The sequence below is a fragment of the Hemitrygon akajei genome, chromosome 23 (genome assembly GCF_048418815.1).
Source record: "Hemitrygon akajei chromosome 23, sHemAka1.3, whole genome shotgun sequence".
NCBI classification, from domain to species: Eukaryota; Metazoa; Chordata; class Chondrichthyes; order Myliobatiformes; family Dasyatidae; genus Hemitrygon; species Hemitrygon akajei.
The window spans coordinates 18,986,427-19,007,978 of NC_133146.1; the positions used below are offsets into that span (position 1 = coordinate 18,986,427).

General features: G+C 45.9%; 1 protein-coding gene across 1 annotated transcript; it reads left to right on the plus strand.

The window, feature by feature from the left end:
- The first annotated feature begins 3,782 nt into the window (after positions 1-3,782).
- On the plus strand, positions 3,783-21,121 carry taf5 (TAF5 RNA polymerase II, TATA box binding protein (TBP)-associated factor). The gene is made up of 10 exons (XM_073027075.1): positions 3,783-4,390; positions 6,887-7,202; positions 8,694-8,857; positions 14,854-14,989; positions 16,394-16,514; positions 17,675-17,804; positions 18,648-18,812; positions 19,083-19,260; positions 19,337-19,514; positions 20,186-21,121. Exons 1-10 carry the CDS (start codon positions 3,789-3,791, stop codon positions 20,401-20,403), a joined length of 2,208 nt encoding a protein of 735 aa, XP_072883176.1. The 5' UTR covers positions 3,783-3,788; the 3' UTR covers positions 20,404-21,121.
- Positions 21,122-21,552: the final 431 nt, after the last annotated feature.

Genomic DNA, 21,552 nt, shown 5'->3' on the forward strand with positions numbered 1-21,552 from the left:
CTTGACTCTTTGTAACCAACTTGGGTTTCATCTCCTATAAATCTCCGTGACACCTGAGTAAATCTGTGGAGTGGTGGTCTCTCCTTCCTTGTTGGGGTTGATGGATGAGCCTGAGGCCTCTGTCGGTCAGAGTTGACCGTAGATATTGCGTCCTAGCTGTCTAGATACACAAGCCTGGGCAGGACGATATGGAGAGCAAGCCTCACCCCCCATGCATCTGATGAACCCAAATGAATGGCAGAGACCGATACAGTTTGGTACCAGCAGCATCGCAGGAGTTGCCAGTCAGCAGTGAACTCAATGTAGGACTGCTTTAGGGACTCCAGCTCTGGATTTTTCCCACGAGGTTCACTCCCGAAGCTTTCCCCATGAGTGGGTATAGCCACAAGACAGCCGAGGTTTGAGATCAGAGTTTTCCTTCACCTAGCTGAGCCGCCAACCACGGCTGATGAGCCCCATCTGCCCAAAACAACTGGTTTTAAGGCTCCAGTAACCTGCCTTTGCCCCTTCTCCTGTCAGTAGAAATGGTTCAGCCGGGTTCAGTAGCCAAGCCCCACATGAAGACCAGGAGCTGGTTGTCGGAGGCTAATTGAGGCGTACATCATTTGGAGCATTTACTAGGTAGTGGAAGCTTGTTCCCATTACCATCCCTCTCCACGAGCTGTAACAACTCCAAGGATGGAGCACTGCTGTTGGCAATATCACCGTGACATGAGGTATACCTCTGAGCTATGGAAGTTTCCTGCCCCGTGTGATATAGCGGGATTCCCTGTCCCTGTAGAATATACTGGTGTACCCTGTCACTGTGCAATACATATGGGTTCCCTGTCCCTGTCCGATAGATGCACGTGGTTACTCTATCCCTGCAATTCGCTGTAGTCTCCTTTCCTTGTGCAATATACAGGGGTTGCACATCCCCTTTGTGATACATTGCTCCACCTTATTCCTGTGTGAAGGTATATTGTTAAATTAGTAAATTCCAAGATTCAAAGTACATGTATTATCAAAGAACGTATAAATTATACAACCTTGAGATTTGTCTGCTCAAAGCAAGAAACCAGAGAAGAACCCATTTAAAAAACAAAGAAAAACCAATCCCCAATATGCAGAGAAAGAAGGGGGGGGGGGGGAGCACAAATCATCCAGACATTAGAAGCAAGCAACAACGGCATCCCAAACAAAACGGAATTCTTAGATCCGAATCCCTGGAGCAGCCCAAAGCCTCAGTATTCAGTTTGTCGTACTAGCGGGGCAAATCACTGCAAAGTTCACAGACACAAAGCACGGCAGCCGGGGGTTGTCTCCTAGCCCCAGTGTTGTGAAGAGAGGAGTGAAAATTGGTTTATTATTGTCATAAGCAGTGAGGTGAAGTGAAAAAACTTTGTTACATCAGTACATTGAGGCAGTACAAGAGGAAACAATAACAGAATGCAGGATAAAGTGTTACAGAGGAAAAGCAGTGCAGGCCGACAATAAGGTGCAAGGCATAACGAGGTATTACTGGCAGCTTGGTGGTACACCAGTTAGTGGTGTTGTCTCAGAATTTCAGGAACCCAAGTTTGATGCCGACCCCCCAGGTCTGAACAGTGCCTCAGTGGCGGAGCTGATGGAAGATGATGACACATCACAGCGGCAGTGAAGGTGGAGGGAGGCTGCAGCACTGAGTGCCAGGACTCCTCAGCCACCTGGCATTCCATGCCACCAGACCCTGACCCCCAACTCTCAAGGACCACGTGGTGGCTGCCTGTGCATCAGCCTCCCAACCTTAGACAAAGTCACGTACAGGTGTACTCCAATAAGGGAATAAACCCTTAGGGGAACATGATCCTTGGCTTCAGTTATCTCACTGCTGCTACTCAGGTGCTGTCCATGTGGAGTTTGCCTGCTCTGATGGTGACGTCGCGGAATCTACCTATGCTCTAAATTTCTCCAACATCCCAACAATGCACTTCAGTTTAAAAATGGTGGTGCACTTTACCAGAGAGTGGGTTATAGTGACAAGAATCAGTGCTTAAAATAAGTATAGCGACAGTAAATATAATAGTACAAATTACATTCAGTTTTCATGTCAAGTTTATTGCCATATACTGTACAAGCCCATATGTGCAAAGATGCAATGAAAAGGTTATTTGCATCAGCCTCACAGGCACACACGTCATATAACTGCATTCATAGGAAAATATGAATGAAACAAATTATATACAATATTTACAAGAAAAAAACACAATTAGAATGAGTTCCTTCAGCACTTGGAGTTGCTATATAAAATAGCCTATTTTAGTACAAAATGATGAAAGTGGTCATACGGTTGCTAAATGAACCGAATAGTTGAAGAGAAGTATTTTTCTTTGAACTTGGTGGATTTAAGGTTTCACTACCTCGTGCTGAATGCCAGCTGTGAGAATAAGGCACGGCCTAAATGGTGAGGACTTTCGATGATATTTGTTGCTGAGGCTTCTAACAACTTGCAACTGGGATGTGCAACACAGTTGAGATACTTTGGCCTATATGCTTAAAATCCCCAACACAATTTGATACTCTAGGATTCTCTCATCACTCTGAGCTACCAAGCACATCTTTCCCTCCCCCCTTGTTTCTGCTTTCCGCAGGGATCGCTCCCTACGCAACTCCCTTGTCCATTCATACCCCCCATCCCTTCCCACCAATCTCCCTCCTGGCACTTATCCTTGTAAGCGGAACAAGTGCGACACCTGCCCTTACATTTCCTCCCTCACCATCCATTCAGGGCCCCAGACAGTCCCTCCAGGTGAGGCGACACTTCACCTGTGAGTCGGCTGGTGTGATATACCGCATCCGGTTTGGTGAGACCCGACACAGACTGGGAGACCATTTCGCTGAACACCTACACTCTGTCCACCAGAGAAAGCAGGACCTCCCAGTGGCCACACATTTTAATTCCACATCCCATTCCCATTCTGATATCTCTATCCATGGCCTCCTCTACTGTCAAGATGAAGCCACACTCAGGTTGGAGGAACACCACCTTATATGCCTTATATGGGTAGCCTCCAACCTGATGGCATGAACATTGAGTTCTCTAACTTCCGTTAATGCCCCTCCTCCCCTTCTTACCCCATCCCTTATTTATTTATTATTCCCCCCTTTTCTCTCTCTGCCCCTCTCACAATCACTCCTTGCCTGTTCTCCATCTCCCTCTGGTGCTCCCCTCCCCCTTTTTTTCTCCCTAGACCTCCCGTCCCATGATCCTTTCCCTCCTCCAGCTCTGTATCCCTTTTGCCAATCAACTTTCCAGCGCTTAACTTCACACCTCCCCCCCCCCCCCCGTCTTCTCCTATCATTTTGGATTTCCCCCTCCCCCTCCCCACTTTCAAATCTCTTACTATCTTATCTTTCAGTTAGTCCTGACGAAGGGTCTCGGCCCGAAATGTCGACTGTACTTCTTCCTATAGATGTTGCCTGGCCTGCTGCGTTCCACCAGCATTTTGTGTGTGTTGCTTGAATTCCCAGCATCTGCAGATTTCCTCGTGTTTACAAAATCAGATTTATTATTATTGATATGCCATGAAATCTGTGTTTTTAAATAATGATTTGGTTTGGGGCATGACACTATTTGTATATTATTGGTGAACTTTTCCTGACCTTTCTCCATACCAAGTCTGACGTGGGGGCCTGTCCCTTTAATTGATCGTCAAACTGTAAAGGAAGTTCGCTTCGGCCCTAACTGTCGTAAAGAGTAGCGGGAACTGTGCCAGCACTACCGTAAAGCCGCTTCTATAAGTGCGGTCAGCTGTCGTAAAAAGCGGCAGATGGTGAAAATGGCGGCGGTGCCGGAGCCGCCGAGTGACGGGCCGAGCCCGAGTCCCGTTGTCTCCGTGGCGCCCACCTCCACCCCCACTCCCACCCCGGCCCCCGCCGTCGCCGCTGCTTCTCCGGCGCCCTCGCCGTCGCCCAGCCCGTCGCCAACGCTGGCGGTGAAGACGGAGACGGCGGAGAGCCCGGGGGAGGGAGGCAGGCCGGCGGCGGGTCCCGGCCCCGAGCTCAACGAGCGCCAGACCCTGCTCGCCGTGCTCCAGTTCCTGAAGAAGAACCGCTTCCGCGAGGCCGAGGAGACATTGCGGCGGGAGGCCAGCGTGCAGGATGCGCTGGACGACGCGCTGAGAACGGCCGGTCCCCGCGGCCCCGACTCAGTGCACCAGCCCGACGTCAGCTCGGTGCTGTCCGCCTACAGCAACCAGGGAGACCCCAGCCTCTACGAGGAGTACTACAGCGGCCTGAAGGCCTTCATCGAGGCGGCGCTGGACGCGCTGAAAGCCGAACTGGCCAGCCTGTTGTACCCGGTGTTCGTGCACCTGTACCTGGAGCTGGTCTACAACGAACACGAACGTGAGGCCCGGCACTTCTTCCAGAGGTCAGCAAAGCCCCAATGTCTTACAAACCCCTTACCCGGAGCCCAAGCATGTCTGCCGCTTGTTCCACAGGGCAACAATGGTGTATGGAACACTGTCAGCGTGTAAAGCCATTCCTGGGGCCCAAACAAGTCTTGACACTTCAATATCTCAGCTATAGTACACAGTCTCACGGTGCGGTGTGTGGAACACTGTGTCAGTGTTTAAATTCCTTACCGAGCACGAGTGGCAGCTCAGCAATGTCACGGGTCAACGATAGAGCACAAAACAGTTTTCTGGAGGAACTCATCGGGTCGAACAGCATCTGTGAGGGGAAAGCAATTGTCGATAGTTCAGGCTGAAATCCTGCACTAGGACAGACAGGGTCCTGATGTAAGGCTTCAACCCAAAACAATCTGATATAGTGCCTGGCACAGTGTGATGGGTAAATAACTTTGAAGCACAAAGAGGAGGCATAGCATTTGTTCCACATAGAGAGTTAATGTAGTCTGGTGTTGGTGTTGCCTGTCTGCTTCAGTGTGAGGGTACACAGGCAGCTGGGAGTAGTTTCCAGCCTAGAACCCCTCCTGTTACTAGATCAAGCCCTTGCTCTGTGAATACACACAGTGCTGTTGAAACTCAGGCCAGGCAACGTCTATAGGGGGAAATAAACAGTAAAGAAAGGGGAGGACGCCAGAATCAGAAAGTTGGGGGAAGGGAAGGACTACAAGCTGGCAGGTGACAGATGAATCATAAACACAGAGATTGTGCAGATGCTGGAAATGCAGAGCAACACACACACACAAAATGCTGGAGGAACTCGGCAGGTCACACAGCATCTATGGAAATGACATTTCAGGCCAAGACCCTTCATCAGGACTCTTGATGCTGCCTGACCTGCTGAGTTTGTCCAGCATGTTGTATGTGCTACTAAGGTGATGGGGGAAGGCAGGTAGGTGAGGGAAGGGGAGATGAAGTGAGAAGCTGGGAGACGATAGGTGGAAATTATGTCTGCTTGAAAGTTAGGCACTTAGGCATTTTCCACTCCACAGTATGAAATTCCAGAAGTGGAAAATCAGGGCCCCGTGGACAATTTCATCTGTAGCAGTCTTCAATACCGCTCAGTTATCATTGTTCAGTGACTCTTATGTAAGCATATACAAAATAGAGATGGTTCCATTTCTAAAGGGGAAAACTGATATAATGGGAGCAAGTGAGGGGATTTCAATTACACCTCATTTGGGAAGGGCAATACTTGTAAAGGAATCTATATAAAGATAGGCTACCACCAAATCACCCCAGTTCCTATCCCTTTCTTGGTTAATCGATTCTGTTACACTGCAGCACTTAATGAGCCGTGATTTCATGCAGTGCGCAACCTCGCAAGGTTACATTTCCTACAGTAGAATGCCTATTCCACCCCATTCTCCATTATTCGAGACAGTATTGGGCAGGGTGGAGATGCGTCTCTCCCAAAGGAGCTGTAAGGCGCTCCTTCCCTCTGCTAGTCTGCACACAATGTTGGGCACCTGCTTAGACCGCACCCCCCACCTGATCAGGGTCACCAGGCAGACAATCTCTGAAGAGTATTGATCATGGCTGGGGTCACCATCTTGGAAAGACACTGCCCAGAAGAAGGCAATGGCAAACCACTTCTGTAGAAACATTTGCCAAGAACAATCATGGTTCTGGAGACCATGATCTCCCACATCATATGACACAGCACATGATGATGAATATTGAGAGGGGGACCTGGCAGAGAAAGCGTGTTCCTAAGTGAACCTGCTGCCTACTTTAGTAAGGTTGGGCATGCTTATCAGATAGTTAGATTAGTTTATACCTGCTGGAATTTGTAAGAATGAGCAATGATGGGACACAATATTGCCATCTTTTGCACAATGGTGGTTGTCACTATTTATATATTTATATTTATAAATGCAACACGGAATGGACCCTTCCACACCCAGCGAGCTACACCACTCAGCAAGCCACCTATTTAACCCTAGCCTAATCCCAGGAGAGCTTATAATAACCAGTTAATCTACTAACCAGTACATCTTTGGTGTGTGGGAGGAATCTGGAGCACTCGGATGAAATCCCTTGAATCACAGGTGAAATGTACAAATTTCTTACAGACAGCATCGGAATTGAAATCCAAACTCTGATGCCCTGAGCTGTAATAGCGTCATGCTACCATGGCGCCCCGTGTATAGTTTTTCATAAATTTGGTTGTATTTCGATTTATTTTCCTTAAATATCTTGGAAATGAGTCTGTAGGTTGTGGAATCAGTTCAGAGTTGTGGTGAGTGAAGTTGTCCATGCCAGTTCAGGAGCCTGATGGTTGTAGGTTAATAATTTTTCCTGACGCTGGCGGTGTGGGACCTAAGGTTTCTGTACCTCCAGCTCAATGGTACTAATGAGAAGAGAGCATGGCCTGGATGATGGGGTTCTTGATTGCTGCTTTCTTGCTTAGTGCTCCTTGTAAATGCACTATTAACCTGTGACATGGTTTATTTCAGGTACCATGGAGATCAGGAAGGTTACTACCAGGATGACCTGCGAGTGCTGGCTGGGCTGTCCAAGAAAGAACACATGCAGGGTAACGAGACGGTTCTAGACTTCCGCACCAGCAAGTTTGTGCTGCGCATCTCACGTGACTCCTACCAGTGCCTGAAACGCCACCTGCAGGAGAGGCACAACAACCAGATCTGGAACATCGTGCAGGAGCACCTGTTCATCGACGTCTTTGACGGGATGCCCAGGAGCAAGCAGCAGATTGAGTTAACGTCTGGAGGAATGGCAGGCGAGGCCAAGAGGGAGGCCAATAAAACCAAGGTGGGCACTTGGTGGTCTTCATTCTTTGTCGGATCAGTAGGGAGTTCTGGACCTGAGTTCCCATTCTCTGGAGGGTCAGTGGGGAGTCCTGGGCTTCAGTTCCTATTCTCCAGAGGGTCAGTGGTGGATTCGAGGCCCGTTCCCATTCTCTTGAGGGTTAGTAGAAATGTGAATGTAGGAGGTTTGATTAGTAAGTTTGTGGATGTTACATGTTAGCGCTATTGTGGATTGCAAGGAACACAGTCTACTGATACAGCAGGATATAGATCAGATGGAAAGTGGGTCAGAGCACCAGCAGATAGAATTTATTCCCAACAAGTGTATTTTGGGAAGTCAGATGGGATAGGACGTATACAGTAAATGGTTGTGCACTGAAGAGTGTTGAACAGTGGGAGCTTGGGCTTCAAATTCCTAATTCTCTTGAAAGTGGCATCACAAGCGGATAGATAGGGTGCTGAAGAGGGCATGTGGCATACTTGCATTCATAGGCTGGGGCACAGAATGTCAAAGCTGGGAAGTTGTACTGCAACATGTAAAACATTAAGAGTATTGTTGTTGTTCTGGTCAACGCGTTGAGGCTAGGATCTTGTTGTATTGGAGAGCGTGCAGAGGTGTTTCACCAGGATGTTGCCTGGACTGGAGCACTCTAGTTACTGGGAGAGGTTTGATAGGTTGGGATTATTTTCCCTGGAGCAAAGGAGGCTGATGGACAACCAGACCTTTATACTGTTCTAAAAGTTTATAGAACAGTATTGTACGGGCCCTTCGGCCCACGATGTCATACCAGCCTTCTAACCTTCTCTAAGATCAATCTAACCCTTCCTTCCCACGTAGCCCTCCATTTTTCTATCGTCCATGTGCCTATCTTATTGTAGGATAGATCCTCTCAGAAACAGAGAGTATCAAAAACAAGATGAAATAGGTTTAAGGTCCAAGGTTAGAGATTTAAAAGGGATTTGAGGGAGACATTTTTTAGTGTGGCTGATAATTGGAACATGCTGCCGGGGAGGTGGAATCTGATACAATTGCTCAGTTTAGGAGGTTTTTAAACAGGCAAGGCAGAGAAGTAAATGGAGCTACTGCAGGCAAATGGGATTAATATAGATGGTTGAATGGGTTGGCCTGGATGTGATGGGGCAAAGGGCCTGTTTCAGTGCTGTACAACTCTGACATCGGATCCTAGTAGCCATTCTTTACAGGATTGGTGAGGAGTTCTGGGCTTCGGTTTCCATCTAGGGGAATGGCAACTAACTGAAACAGGGGGAAGAGAGCTTGTAGAGGTTTCTCTGGATTTTGCTACTCTTGTTAAGTACTATTTCTCTTTTCTGAGGTGATCTCCAATCTGTGTGTTTTTCCTCTGTTCACTGTTTTCATTTGCCATTGTTGTGTTACTAACCTTGAACACCCAGAGTGAGGAGCTACAGTCCTAGTACTGTGCATCTGGTGGGGAACAGGAGGCTGCACCAAGATAACTTGTCAAAATCTTGACAGGTGTTCTTCGGACTGTTGAAGGAGCCTGAGATTGAGCTGCCTCTCGATGATGAAGATGAGGAAGGAGAAAATGAGGAGGGGAAACCGAAGAAGAAGAAGCCGAAAAAGGACAGCCTGGGGGCAAAGAGCAAGAAGCAGGACCCCAATGCCCCTCCACAGAACAGGTCTGGCAATGACACCCCTCAGTTGCAGCTGATTGGGCAGGATAATGATTGGCTCTAACAGACGAGCCTTTCACTCATTTAATGCCATTTAAAAACAATCCTAAAGAGAGGGTGTTTTCAAATGACAATGTTGTTCATTAGGACAGGAGATTTTTCATTCCAGAGACCCTGTTGCTACTAAAATTCCCCCTACACTATTTCATCACTCACTCCAGGTTAGGTTATTGCTTTATTGTTGTCATTTGTTCTGAAGTACAGTGCAAAACTTTGCTTGCCACACAGAACACTTCACCACATCAGTACACCAAGATAGAGGGGAAAAGAGTAACGGAGAGCAGAACAAAGTGTTAGTTCCAGAGAAAACGCAGTGCAGGAAGACAATAAGGTGCAAGGCCGTGACAAGGTAGCAATTCCAATTTATGCTACAAGAGGACTGTTCAATTATCTTACAACAGTGGGATAGAAGCTGTTCTTGAGTCTAGTGGTATGTCCTTGCAGGTTTTGTATCTTCTGCCCAGTTGGGTGGTGGGGCAGAAGAAGAGACGTACACTCTACACTATCTCATCAAACAATCCTGCATTGGGTACACTACTGGTTAATAAACGTTGAGTTTGCCAATGTCACATTGTGTCCAAAGCTAGTCAACTGGCACCTGTTCTGTGCACGCTCAGCAGGTGAGAAGCAGTTTTATAAAATGATCCAAATTAAAATGTGCAAGTTTCAGAAAGATGAGAGCAGGTCTTTAACCTCAAGTGTTACTCGTGACATTATGGCTAGTGCACTTGCCTGAGATCACTGATCAGCTACTTTCACCCCTGTAATATACATCTCCGCTCTACCCCAGCACTCTCCTGTCCAGCCTGCTTTGTTACACACACACACGCACATTTCTGGAGGAACTCAGCAAGACAGCCAGGATTTACGGAGGGGAATAAACAATCAGCGTTTCAGGTTGAGACCCATCATGCCCGGTCCGACTTGTCAACTGTTTATTCTCCTCAATAAATGCTGCCTGGCATGCTGAGTTCCTCCAGAATTTTGCGTGTGTTCCTCAAGATTTGAAGCATGTGAAGAATTCTTTGTGTTTCTGCTTTGTTCTGCTCCTGGTAAGCTTGGGCCATTCATAACCTCTGCACTCCATGTCTGAACACACCAGGTCTTCGTCACCCAAACCTCTATGTTCACTGGCATGTTATATAAACCCACTGACTCCCACAGGTACCTAACTGTGCATCCTCTCACCCGGCTTCCTGTAAGGATATGAGTCCTTTCTCCAAACAACTTCTGTTACATTTTTTGTGGCTTCCACTCTACTGCCTCAGACATGTTCTCTGTCCTGAATCATGACCTCCCCTCTACTGTACTGAATGGATCTCAGCGGTATTTCTTCTGCTTTCTGCATGTGTGCTCTTACCCCCTCTACCCGGGATGAAACAAAGAAGTCCTCCTTCTTTCAACTTCTACGCCAACAGCCTTCACATTCAATACATCTTTCACAATTTCCACCACTTCCAACATGATCCCATTTTCACTCACATCTTCCCCTCTCCTCTTTCTGCATGTTCCAGGTTTGATCACTTCATCATTCTCTCTTCCATTCTCCCACCAATTTCCTGTCTCAAGGCACCTTCCCATGCAACCTGAAGAGATGCAAAATCAGTTCATACCCCTTCCTACCATCCAGGAGCTCAAATACTCCAGGTGAAGCAGTGATTCATGTGCACTTTCAGTCTAGTGCACTATATCTGGTGTTCATAATGTGGACTCCTCTACACTGGAGAAACCACGCAGACTGGGTGATCGATCACTCTGGGAGCAAATGCACTCAATTCAGAGTGGTGATCCTGAGCCTCCTGTAGCACACCACTTTAACTATCAATCCCATTCCCATTCCCACCCGCAGCTACAGTGAGGCTTAATTTCTTAACTTGAGCAACATTTTATCTTTCCTCACACTTTGCAACCTACTGGAATGGACATTGAATTTTACAGCTTTTATTATCCCTCTCAGCTTTATTCTCCTGCCTTCTCCCTGTAAATATACCCAACAACTTGGCCTGCACAGCCACATGCTGCAAAGAATTGCACAGATTCGCCACCTTCTGACTAAAGAAATTTTTCCTCATCTCCATTTTAAATGGATGTCTCTCAATTCTGAGGCTGTGTCCTGTGGTCCTAGACTCCCCCACCTATTGAAAACATCCACTCCATCCAGACCTTTACGTATTCGATCGGTTTCAATGAGATCACCCATCATTTTTCTAAAACTCCCAACAAGTACAGGCCCAGAGCCATCAAATGCTCCTCATTTTATTCCTGGGCTCACTCTCATGAACCTCCTCTGGACTCTCCCCAATGACAGCACATCCATTCTTAGATGAGGGGCCCACAACTGCTCACAATGCTCCAAGAGTGGTCTGACCACTATCTTATAAAGCCACTGCATTACATCCTCTCGAAATGAATGTTAATATTCCATTTGCCTTTCTTAGCACTGACTCAACCTGCAAGTTGATCTTTAGTGAATCCTGCACGAGGTCCATCTGCATCTCTGATATTTGAATTTTTTCCGTATTTACAATATAGTCCACATCTTTATTACTTCTGTCAACATGCACAATCAAGCATTTCCCTACATTATCTTACATTTGTCCAGTCTGCCCAAGTCCTTCTGCAGACACCCTTTTTCCTCAACACTACCTGCCCTTCCACCTACCTTTGTATCGTCTGCAAACTACGTCACAAAGCTATTTATTCCTTCATTCAAATCATTGACATAAAACGTGAAAAGAAGCAGTCCCAACACTGACTCCTGTAGCACACCTCTAGCCACTGGCAGCCAACCAGAAGTAGCCTGCTTTATTCCCATTCTTTACCTCCTGCCGGTCAGGCAGTATTCTATTCATTCTAGTACCTTTCCTGTAATACCACAGGCTCTGACTTTGTTATGCAGTCTCATGAGTAGCATCTTGTCGAGGCATTCTGAAAATCCTAATAAACAACATCCACTTACTGACTCTCCTTTGTCTACCCTTCCTGTTATTTTCTCAAAGAATTACAACAGATTTGTCAGGCATGATATCCCCTTATGGAAGCCATGTTGACTTTGCCTAAATTACCATGAGCCTCCAAGTACCCTGAAATTTCATCCTTAGTAAGAGACTCCAACATCTTTCCAACCACTGAAGTCAGGCTAACTGGCCTATAATTTCCTTTATTCTGCCTCTCTCCCTTCTTAAAGAGTGGAGTGACACTTGCAACTTTCCAATCCTCAGGAACCTTTCCAGGATCTAGTGATTCTTGAAAGATCATTACTACTGCTTCCACAAACTCTTCAGCTACACTTTCAGAACCGTGGAGTGTAGTCCATCTGGTCTAAGTGATTTATCTACCTTCAGACCTTTCATCTCACTTCTGCCCCCTGACATCTTGCATTTCTGGCATTCTGCTAATCTCTTGTCCCTCCCCCATTTCTTTGTCCCTCATTACTATCGCCAGTGTAATTTTCCAGTGGTCTGGTATCCACTCTTGTTTCTGTTTTACACCTTGTATAGTTGAAAAAAAAATCTTTGGTATCCTCTTTTATATTATTGGCTAGCTTGCCTTCATATTTAACCTTTTTTTCTCTTTATGGCTTTTTACTTGCCTTCCGTTGGTTTTTAAAAGCTTCCCAATCCTCTACCTTCCCTCTCTTTTGCTTTTAAGTTGTCTTTGACTTCAGTTGTCAGCCATGGTTGCCTCATCCTCCCCTTAGAAGCATCTTCAGCTTTGGGATATATCTTTCTGGCGCCTTCTGAGTTTCTCCCCCAGAAACACCAGCCATTGCTATTCTGCCGTCATCTCTTCTAGTGTCCCCTTCCAATCAACTTTGGCCAGCTCCTCTCTCATGCCTCTGTAATTCCTTTTCCTCCACTGTAATACTGATACATCTGATTTTAGCTTCTCCTTCTCAAATTGCAGAGTGAATTCTATCGTATTATGATCACTGCATCTTAAGTCTTTCTTTACTTTAAGCTTCCTAATCAAATCTGGGTTATTATATAACACCCAATTGAGAACTGCTATTTCCCTAATGGGCTCAACGACAGGCTACTTTTAAAACAAAAACCCATCTCATGGGCATTCTTCAAATTCCCTCTTGGGATCCAGCTCCAAATCAGATTTTCCCAATCTATCTGCTTATTGAAATCCTCCATGATTATCGCAACATTGCCCTTCTGACAAGTCTTTTCTATCTCCTGTTAAAATTCGAAGCCCACGTCCTGGTTACTGTTCAGAGGCCTGTGTATAACTCCCATCAGGGACTTTTTATCTTTACAGTTCAACTGTACCAACAAGGATTCTACATTGTCTGATCCTATGTCACCTTTCCCTGAGGATTTAATTTATGTTTTTTTACCAGTAGAGCCACCTTCTGCCTACCTGCTTGTCCCATAACATCATACCTGCCAATCTCTGACTGCACAGCAGGACCTTATTCCATGTACTGCATGTATTCAACTCAGTCCTGTATTCATCACCCTTTTTGATTTTGACCCCTGTTATGTCAGGGTGGAGATATGTTTCTACCAAAGTAGGTGTAAGACGCTCCTTACTAGCCTGCAGGTCACCTTTGGGCAAGGTGTTGAATCTGTTTAGTCACCACACCTCAATCAGGGTCACATGAAGCTGTGTGAGCAGGTGCTGAGTGATCATATGAGCAGTTTTTGCATATTTCAAGTCCTGGTTACACGACCACTGATGCCAGACTTTCTCTGAAGAGTATTGGCAATGGCTGAGGTTGCCCATCTTGTAAAGACACAGCCCAGAAGAAGGCAGTGGCAAACCACTTTTATAGAAAAATTTACCCAACAATCATGCTCATGAAAAAACCATGGTCGTCCACATCATATGACACGGCACAGAGCAACTGAACCTCTGTTACACTTTAATTCATCCCACTGACTGCAATTTTGCCCAACCGTCTGTCTGTTCTTTCTCATAGTCTCACTACACACCAGAAATCTGAAAGCCTGCCCCCTGTACCAGTTATTCACCCATTAATCTGCCAAATCATCCAATTCTTACCCTCATTGGCACATGGCACAAGCAGCAATCCAAAGATTACTACTCTGGAGGTGTTGCCTTTAGCTTTCTGCCTAACTCCCTATATTCTCTCTTCAGAACCTTCTCCCTTTTTTCTATGTCCTCTTTAAACTCCGCACTATGTCACCAACAAACAACCTCTTGTGCTGATTGCCACCCGCCTGCTTCCATAACGATCAATGCTCATGTTCCTTATCACTGGATCTGTCTTAACCTAGCCCTAGATAGAGTATTTTGCCCTACACTCGCTCTTCCCTAATTCTCTGGAGGGTCTGTGACTCAAAACACTAACTGGTTCTCTTTTCACAGTTGCAGTCTTATTGGCTGAGTTCTTCTAGCATTTGAGTTTTTGTACCATTGGTCTGGGTCTGATTAGTACTTTTTTCCCTCCAAAGCCTCTCCATATACTCCTTTTCTATCTGTAAGCTCCCTCAGCCCTGCAACTCTATTTTCATTGCATCTCACTTAGTCATTCAGAATTTAATTGCTCCACCAATAGCAGCTGTGACTTCGAGTGTTTGGGCCTTAAGCTCTGGAATTCTTTTGTTCAATTTTAAGGTGCTTATTAACTTATAACGATGGCCAAGCTTTGTGGCATTTCCCTAATGCCCCCTTTGGTCATTTTTTTGTGCTGAGACATTTCCGTGAACTGGCTTTGGAAAGATTTGTCCTTATACAAGTGTTTCACAAATAGAAGTTGTTATTTCTGTCACTACGTTTGTCCCAAGGCAATATTTATTTTAAGACAGATTTATGAAGACTTTTTATATGAGCTTGTTGTTGCAAACGTGGCAGTTGTGTTTCCTTCATTACAGTATTGATCCCTTTGAAACCTTCCTCAATAGCTGTTAAACATCTCAGGAAGTCCCAAGGTGTGTAAATCTTAAGTCCTCCTTTCTTTCACACTCAAGAATTCCGCTTCCTGAGCTGAAAGATTCTGACAAGCTGGACAAGATAATGATAATGAAGGAAGCTGCAAAGAGGGTGAAGCTTGGTCCAGACTGTCTACCTTCCATCTGCTTTTACAGCTTCCTAAACGCCTATCAGGTTAGTGACCTACTCCAGTGACAGTCTTGGCCCAGGAGGAATTACACAACCTCTGCATTTCCTAGCAACGGAAGCTTGCAAATCTATTGCATTGTGTTTTATAATCCTCTTCATTAGGGATGCAGGGGTCCACTGATTTAAAAAAAAATTTAGAGACACACCAGCGACAGGCCCTTTCAAACCAATGTGCTCATACAACCCAATTGAATGTGTGGCCAAATAATTGGTGCAGGGTAAAGGTTCCAGACTTATGGACCATTGGGATCTCTTCTGGGGAAGGTATGACCTGTATATATATTTTTTTTAAAAGGACCAGTTACACCTGAACCTGTACAGGACCAATATCCTTGCGGGCAGGTTTGCTAGAGCAGTTGGGGAGGGTTGAAACTAATTGGGCAGGGGAATGGGAACCATTACGATAGGACTGAGGATGGGGCAGTTGGTGTGCAAGTAAGATGCAGTGTGTAGTGAGACTGAGGAAGGTCAGGCAGATGATAGGGCAAAATTGCAGTCAGTGAGATGAATTGGAGTGTAACATAGAGGCAATATTGAAAAGGGTGAGGAGTACAGGACTGAAGGAGTTACATTTGAATACACACAATGTATAAGGAATATGATCTTGTAGCTCGTTTAGAGATTGCCAGGTATAACATGGGCATCACTGAGTAGTGGCTGAAAGATCACTGTTGGGAGCTTAACATCTAACGATACAGCTTGAATCAAAAGCTAGATAGAGGGGATGGGATGGTTCTAATGGTCAAAAATAAAATCAACTCTTAGAAAGAAGTGACATATGATCAGACGATGCAAGATCCTTCCGGCTAGAGTTAAGAAACTACAAAGTTAAAAAGACCCTGATGGTATACTTGCAACCCAACACCACCTTCACAGATTTGATTTGATACAAACGAGGCATTTCCTTGTTTTGATGCATATATGACAAATAACTGCAGATCTGCTCACAGTGCTTAAATTGGGGCAGCAGAGTGCCACAGTGAGCAGAGCTGCTGCTTCACTGGTTCAGATCCTGAATCAGATGCTCTCTGTGTGGCTTTCCTTCTAACATCCCAAAGATGTGAGGGTCAGTGGGTTAACTGGCCACTTTAAATTGCCCCTAGTGTGTGGGTGAGAGTAGAATTTGGAGGGTATTTGATAGGGCTGTGGGGAGAATAAAATGGATTTAATGTAGGATGTGTAAATGGTTGATTGTATCGACTCAATGGGCTGAAAGGCCTGTTTCCGCACAGTTTGCCTAAGTATTGAATGTAAAATCATTGCTGCTGAATTTATACAAGACCCTGGTTGCAGTTGTGATTTTGTGCACAGAAAGTTTGGTTATGCACGCTTCCAAATGACTTGTCATCCTGCCTGATTTCTGACCATTGCCATTCTGCCCTGTTCCAGGGACTCACCGCAGTTGATTTCACGGATGATTCCAGTCTGATAGCGGGTGGATTCGCTGATTCCACCGTCAGAGTATGGAGCATTACGCCGAAGAAGCTGCGGAGCGTCAAAGGGGCCACAGGTAAATGCACAGAACCAGAGAAAAGGCGATGGTCCCGCTGGAGGCTGCAACGGTGGTGATTTGACACATTGTTTTGTTGGTTTTCCCCTCACTAATTGCTTATCACTTGCCCACCAAAATCAGTCAGGTTTGTTATCACAGACACATGTCGTGAAATTTGTTGTTTTGCCGCAGCAGTAGAGTACAAAAAATATACTATGAATTACAATTAAATAATTTCATTTATATCTATCTATATGTATCAGTGCCAAAAGAGAGCAAAAATAGTGCAGTAGTGTTCAGTTTCATTGTCCATTCACAAACCTGACGGCGGAAGGCAAGAAGCTCTTTCTGAATCGCTGAGTGTGTATCTTCAGGCTCCTGTACTTCTTCCCTGATGGCAGAAATAAGAAGAGGCAGGCCCTGAGTGCTAGGGGTCCTAATGACAAAAACTGCCTTTTGAAGATGTCTTTGCTGGGGTTGGGGGAGGCTAGTGCCTATGATGGCTTAGTAGGCTTGTTCATTCTGCCTCACCCTCTGCAATTGAATCTAGAGGAGTCCATTTGGCCCTTTATGTTTAGGTGCTGTCCTTTGTTCATGAAGAATCTCTTCATGAGTGAATTCATGGTTCCTCAGCCACTGTCAGGACAAGTGTGATGACCCGCGATGAAATACGTTGTGCATACTGAGCCATAACGTTATTTTGCTTCTTGAGCCACAAGCAGCTCTTCATTATTGCAGCTCCCTCGGGCTGACTGAAAGAATTTTGTCACCACCTTCTGTGAGAGTTCTATTCCCCAATTCCTTCCTCCTCCACACTCTGCTCTGCCACTCCCAGGTCGGGTGCTGAGTGCGTGATTGTCAGTAGAGAACAGTAACTTGCCATTACACAAATACCACCTCTTCCCATGGGATTTGACAAGATGTACAATTTCAAGTGAGATTCTGTATGTAGATTGTCATGTGTTTACAAACCTCCTGAGCAACACCACAGAGCTCTGCATTTCTGTGGCACACGGTTTGAAGTTGTGGGTTCATGTAGCAGCAACGGACATTACCCTTACTCAGGATGGTTTTTATATAACATGAGGTGTCCAGACCCAATCAGATGGGGGAGGGGTATTGACGCTTGATCTCAATGCAAGTGCAGGCTGACTAAGTGTTTTGTCTTTCTCCTGCAGATCTTAGTTTAATCGACAAAGAGTCGGAAGATGTGCTGGAGAGAATAATGGACGAGAAGTCTGCCTGCGAGTTTAAAATGTTACTAGGACATGGTGGCCCTGTGTATGGGACCAGCTTCAGTCCTGACAGGTAGTGAGCTCCCCATAAACTCTTACAAAGGTTGTTGTGCTCCTGGCCATCTAATGTCCTTGTTGATGTTGTTGGTGCATAAATGCAGTCCAGATTAAGTGATACATTGCTAGAACATTGTTGTTGTTCCTTTCTGTGTCTTGTGGCTCATTGGGCGGCAACCTTGCCCTTTAGCATTTTTTGGTCTTGCTTTTTTACGAAGCCGAGTTGCTTGCTCGACGCTCAACCCAGCACCGATGGAAAGTATGCAAAAGGCCAGCCAGATTCAAACCCAGTAGCACTTGCCTCAAATTCCGGTGCAGATGCCACAACATCACCGGTCAGCTAAACTTGCTACAACACAGGAGATCATTCGACCCATTAAATCTTTGCCCTGTCAGTCTTTCAGCCCACAGAATTTGTGTGCCTTTGTTCCAAAGCCCTACAAATTACTCTCCCTCAAGTACCTCTCCAATTCCCTCTGAAAGCACTGCTTCAGTTTCTATCTCCCTGTAGACTCTGGGTTCCTGAACATTGCCTCCAGTGTCCTATATCTGTTGGGCAAAATGTTCCATCTGTGCTTCTGGTACTGGGACCATCCACTGATGCAAGGGGCTTCCCTCAGTTTAATGCACATCCTTCAAATTTCCTTTTATCTCAATTTCTCCAAAGAGAATAATTCTCTCTTGTATCTCTTGAACATAATAGGTAGGGTAAAGGGGGGGGGGGGGGGGGGAAGAGAGAGAATAACAGCAGCAGTTTTAATTTTAATTCATGGGCACAGCGGAAACATGCTGCCAGCAGCAGACAGTGGCAGAACAGATGGTATGACAGAATGCAGAGTTGTTCTTCCTCTCTCTTCAGGAATTACCTTTTGTCCAGCTCGGAGGATGGGACGGTGAGGCTGTGGAGTCTGCAAACCTTCACCTGCCTTGTGGGTTACAAGGGACACAACTATCCAGTGTGGGACACACAGTTCTCTCCCTATGGCTATTACTTCATTTCAGGAGGTCATGATCGTGTGGCACGGTGAGTAAGTCAGAATTATTGCGTCTTAGAGTCATGGTTGTCAATATGGAAACAGTCTATTCAGCCCGTCATTTCCATTCTGGCCTGTGGAACCCATCTGCATTAATCACAGTATATTTGGCTCATAGCTTCTATGCCTGGACGTCTCATGACTTTCCGAAGGGCTCAATGTTATTTCAAATTGCTGCCAATTGTTGCTTGAGTTGACAACTCTTGTGTATTAATGTGCTGTATAAACTTGAATAACACGTGGGACATTCAATCCCTCAGGCTCTGGGTAACAGATCACTATCAACCTCTGCGAATATTCTCCGGTCATCTCTCAGATGTCACCTGCACGAGATTTCATCCCAACTCCAATTATGTCGTCACTGGATCTGCAGACCGGACCATCCGGCTGTGGGATGTTCTAAATGGCAACTGCGTCCGAATCCTCACTGGACACAAGGTAGGCAGCTCTTTGCTAGTGATTGTTGGGAGCTTGGCTGAGACAGGCCTCATTAATGCCCTGTCCTTTCTTTCAGGGGCCAATCCACTCGCTAGTGTTTTCTCCAAACGGCAGGTACCTGGCCTCGGGTGCCACAGATGGGCGTGTGCTGCTGTGGGATATTGGGCACGGGCTTCTCGTGGGAGAGCTGAAGGGTCACACCGATACTATCTATGCCCTGAAGTTTAGCCGTGACGGGGAGATTTTAGCATCAGGTGAGATGCTTCATTTTGCAGCAGGGTAGGACTTTCAGCTCCTTGCCAACATTTTCTGTTTCAAGGAGCTGGTGGTTCTAAAACCCACATTCAACCACATGACTGGAGTCACATTGGCTCCGAGTAATAAGGCAGCTTTGCTGCTACTTCCGCTGTGGCCAGCTGTTTATTTTCACATTGTTAAAATTCAAATTCTCAAGCTGTTGCGTGAGATTCACACTACCTTTCATACCGTTATTTCCTTGCTGATTAGCCCGGGCAGCAAATGAGTGGAATACAAACTGCTGGAAAGCACAATAGGTAGAGCTGACACACCAATTCTGATCCAAGGTCATTCTCTCCTAACAGATGTTGCCTGACTAGCTGAATGTTTGTCCAATCAATAGTTCAGCTCACGGTTGGATCCTTGTTTAATAGATATTAATTAACAGTATAATAAATGTGATGTGTTATACAAGGGATGGTGGGACCCAGGGCCGCAATGTGTTAAAGGGAGTGTGTGGGAGCTGGGGCTCTGGTTATTGGCTGCTATACCTCTGACATTACAATAGTCAAATGTAATTTGATGCATTCCAAAGCATGGCAGAGGCAATGGAGGAGTGTGTCTGCTGATGAAATTGGGGCTTTGCTGCTGGCAAAGGAATCTTCTGACCCATTCCTTGTTGTTTCAGGGTCCATGGATCATACTGTGAAAATGTGGGATACGGTGAAAGCCTTCGAGGACCTTGAGACGGATGATTTCAGCACTGCTACTGGGCACATCAACTTGACTGACAACTCGCAGGAGCTGCTGCTGGGCTCCTACATGACCAAATCCACGCCTGTTATCGGCCTGCACTTCACCCGCCGTAACCTGCTACTGGCCGCAGGGGCATACAATCCACAGTGACAGGTCCTCCCCACTGCTGGCCCAGCCCACCCCATCAGGAATGGAAGCTATTCCAATTCTTGTTCCCCGATTCCCACGTCGTTCTCAGAATGAACAAAGGGTGCATATATTTTCACGGTATCCGTGGCATTCTCATTTTTAGCCCCATCCTCCCCTTCAGCTCATGCCGAGGTGGTACATTTGCGACACATTGCCGCACCAAGAAGTTTTGCAGTAATGTGAGTGAACAGGGTTGTTCCTTGGTGTTTTTTTTAAAGTTTTGATGAAATTTACAATAAAACACTGAAATCAGATGTTTTGTGGAGTTTGTAATGGCACCGAGAAACCTTCTGCAAAGATGTACATTTTCCCTTTGCAAAGAAAGATGTCAATGTTTTATAGAGACTTCTCTTCCTGTGAATATCCCTCCATCAGGTCACTCCAAAAAGCACAGCCATCAAGACAGTACGGATTAGTTCTGGTTGCAGTCTCGTGCATGCTCAGAGCTAGGGCAATGTGATGGTTTTGAACTAGAACCCCCGAAGTCAAAGCAGCAGCCCTTCAGCCCAAATGGTGCAGTTCCAATCAAGACACCCATCTAAGAGTTCCATTTGCCCATGTTTGGCCTATTAACAGTAACTCCCAAACTTTCCCTAACCATTAGTTAATGTGAAACTACTTTGGACATTTTACTGCTGTCTTCAGAAGTATCGACACCAAAGGATCAGCAGAACATCTTTATAGCTGTCTTCGAATAAACCAAACTTGTGTTGGTTTTTTTTTTACCTTCTTTGTACAGCTGAAGATACTAACTGGAGTTCTGGGTTTCTCTGTGACTTGTTCTCCCACTGCTTTGGGTGGAAAGACTTATGGAAGCAAGGCTTATTAACCATTACAACCTATTCAATGCTGGTAATGTCACACCAAAGGCAGTGTTCTGAAGCAAGTCAGTACTGGAGCATTGCCGTTAAAACAATGCTTTACGGTAGGAGCTGTAAGATTGCTGCTGCTGTCTATAAGGAGTATGTTCTCACTGGCTACATAGGTTTCCTCCTACATTCCAAAAACACATGGGCTAAGATTACCAAGTTGTGGGCATGGTATGTTGGTTCCAGAAGCATGGTGGCTTGAGCTGCCCCCAGATTTGAGGCAAAACAATGCATTTCACTA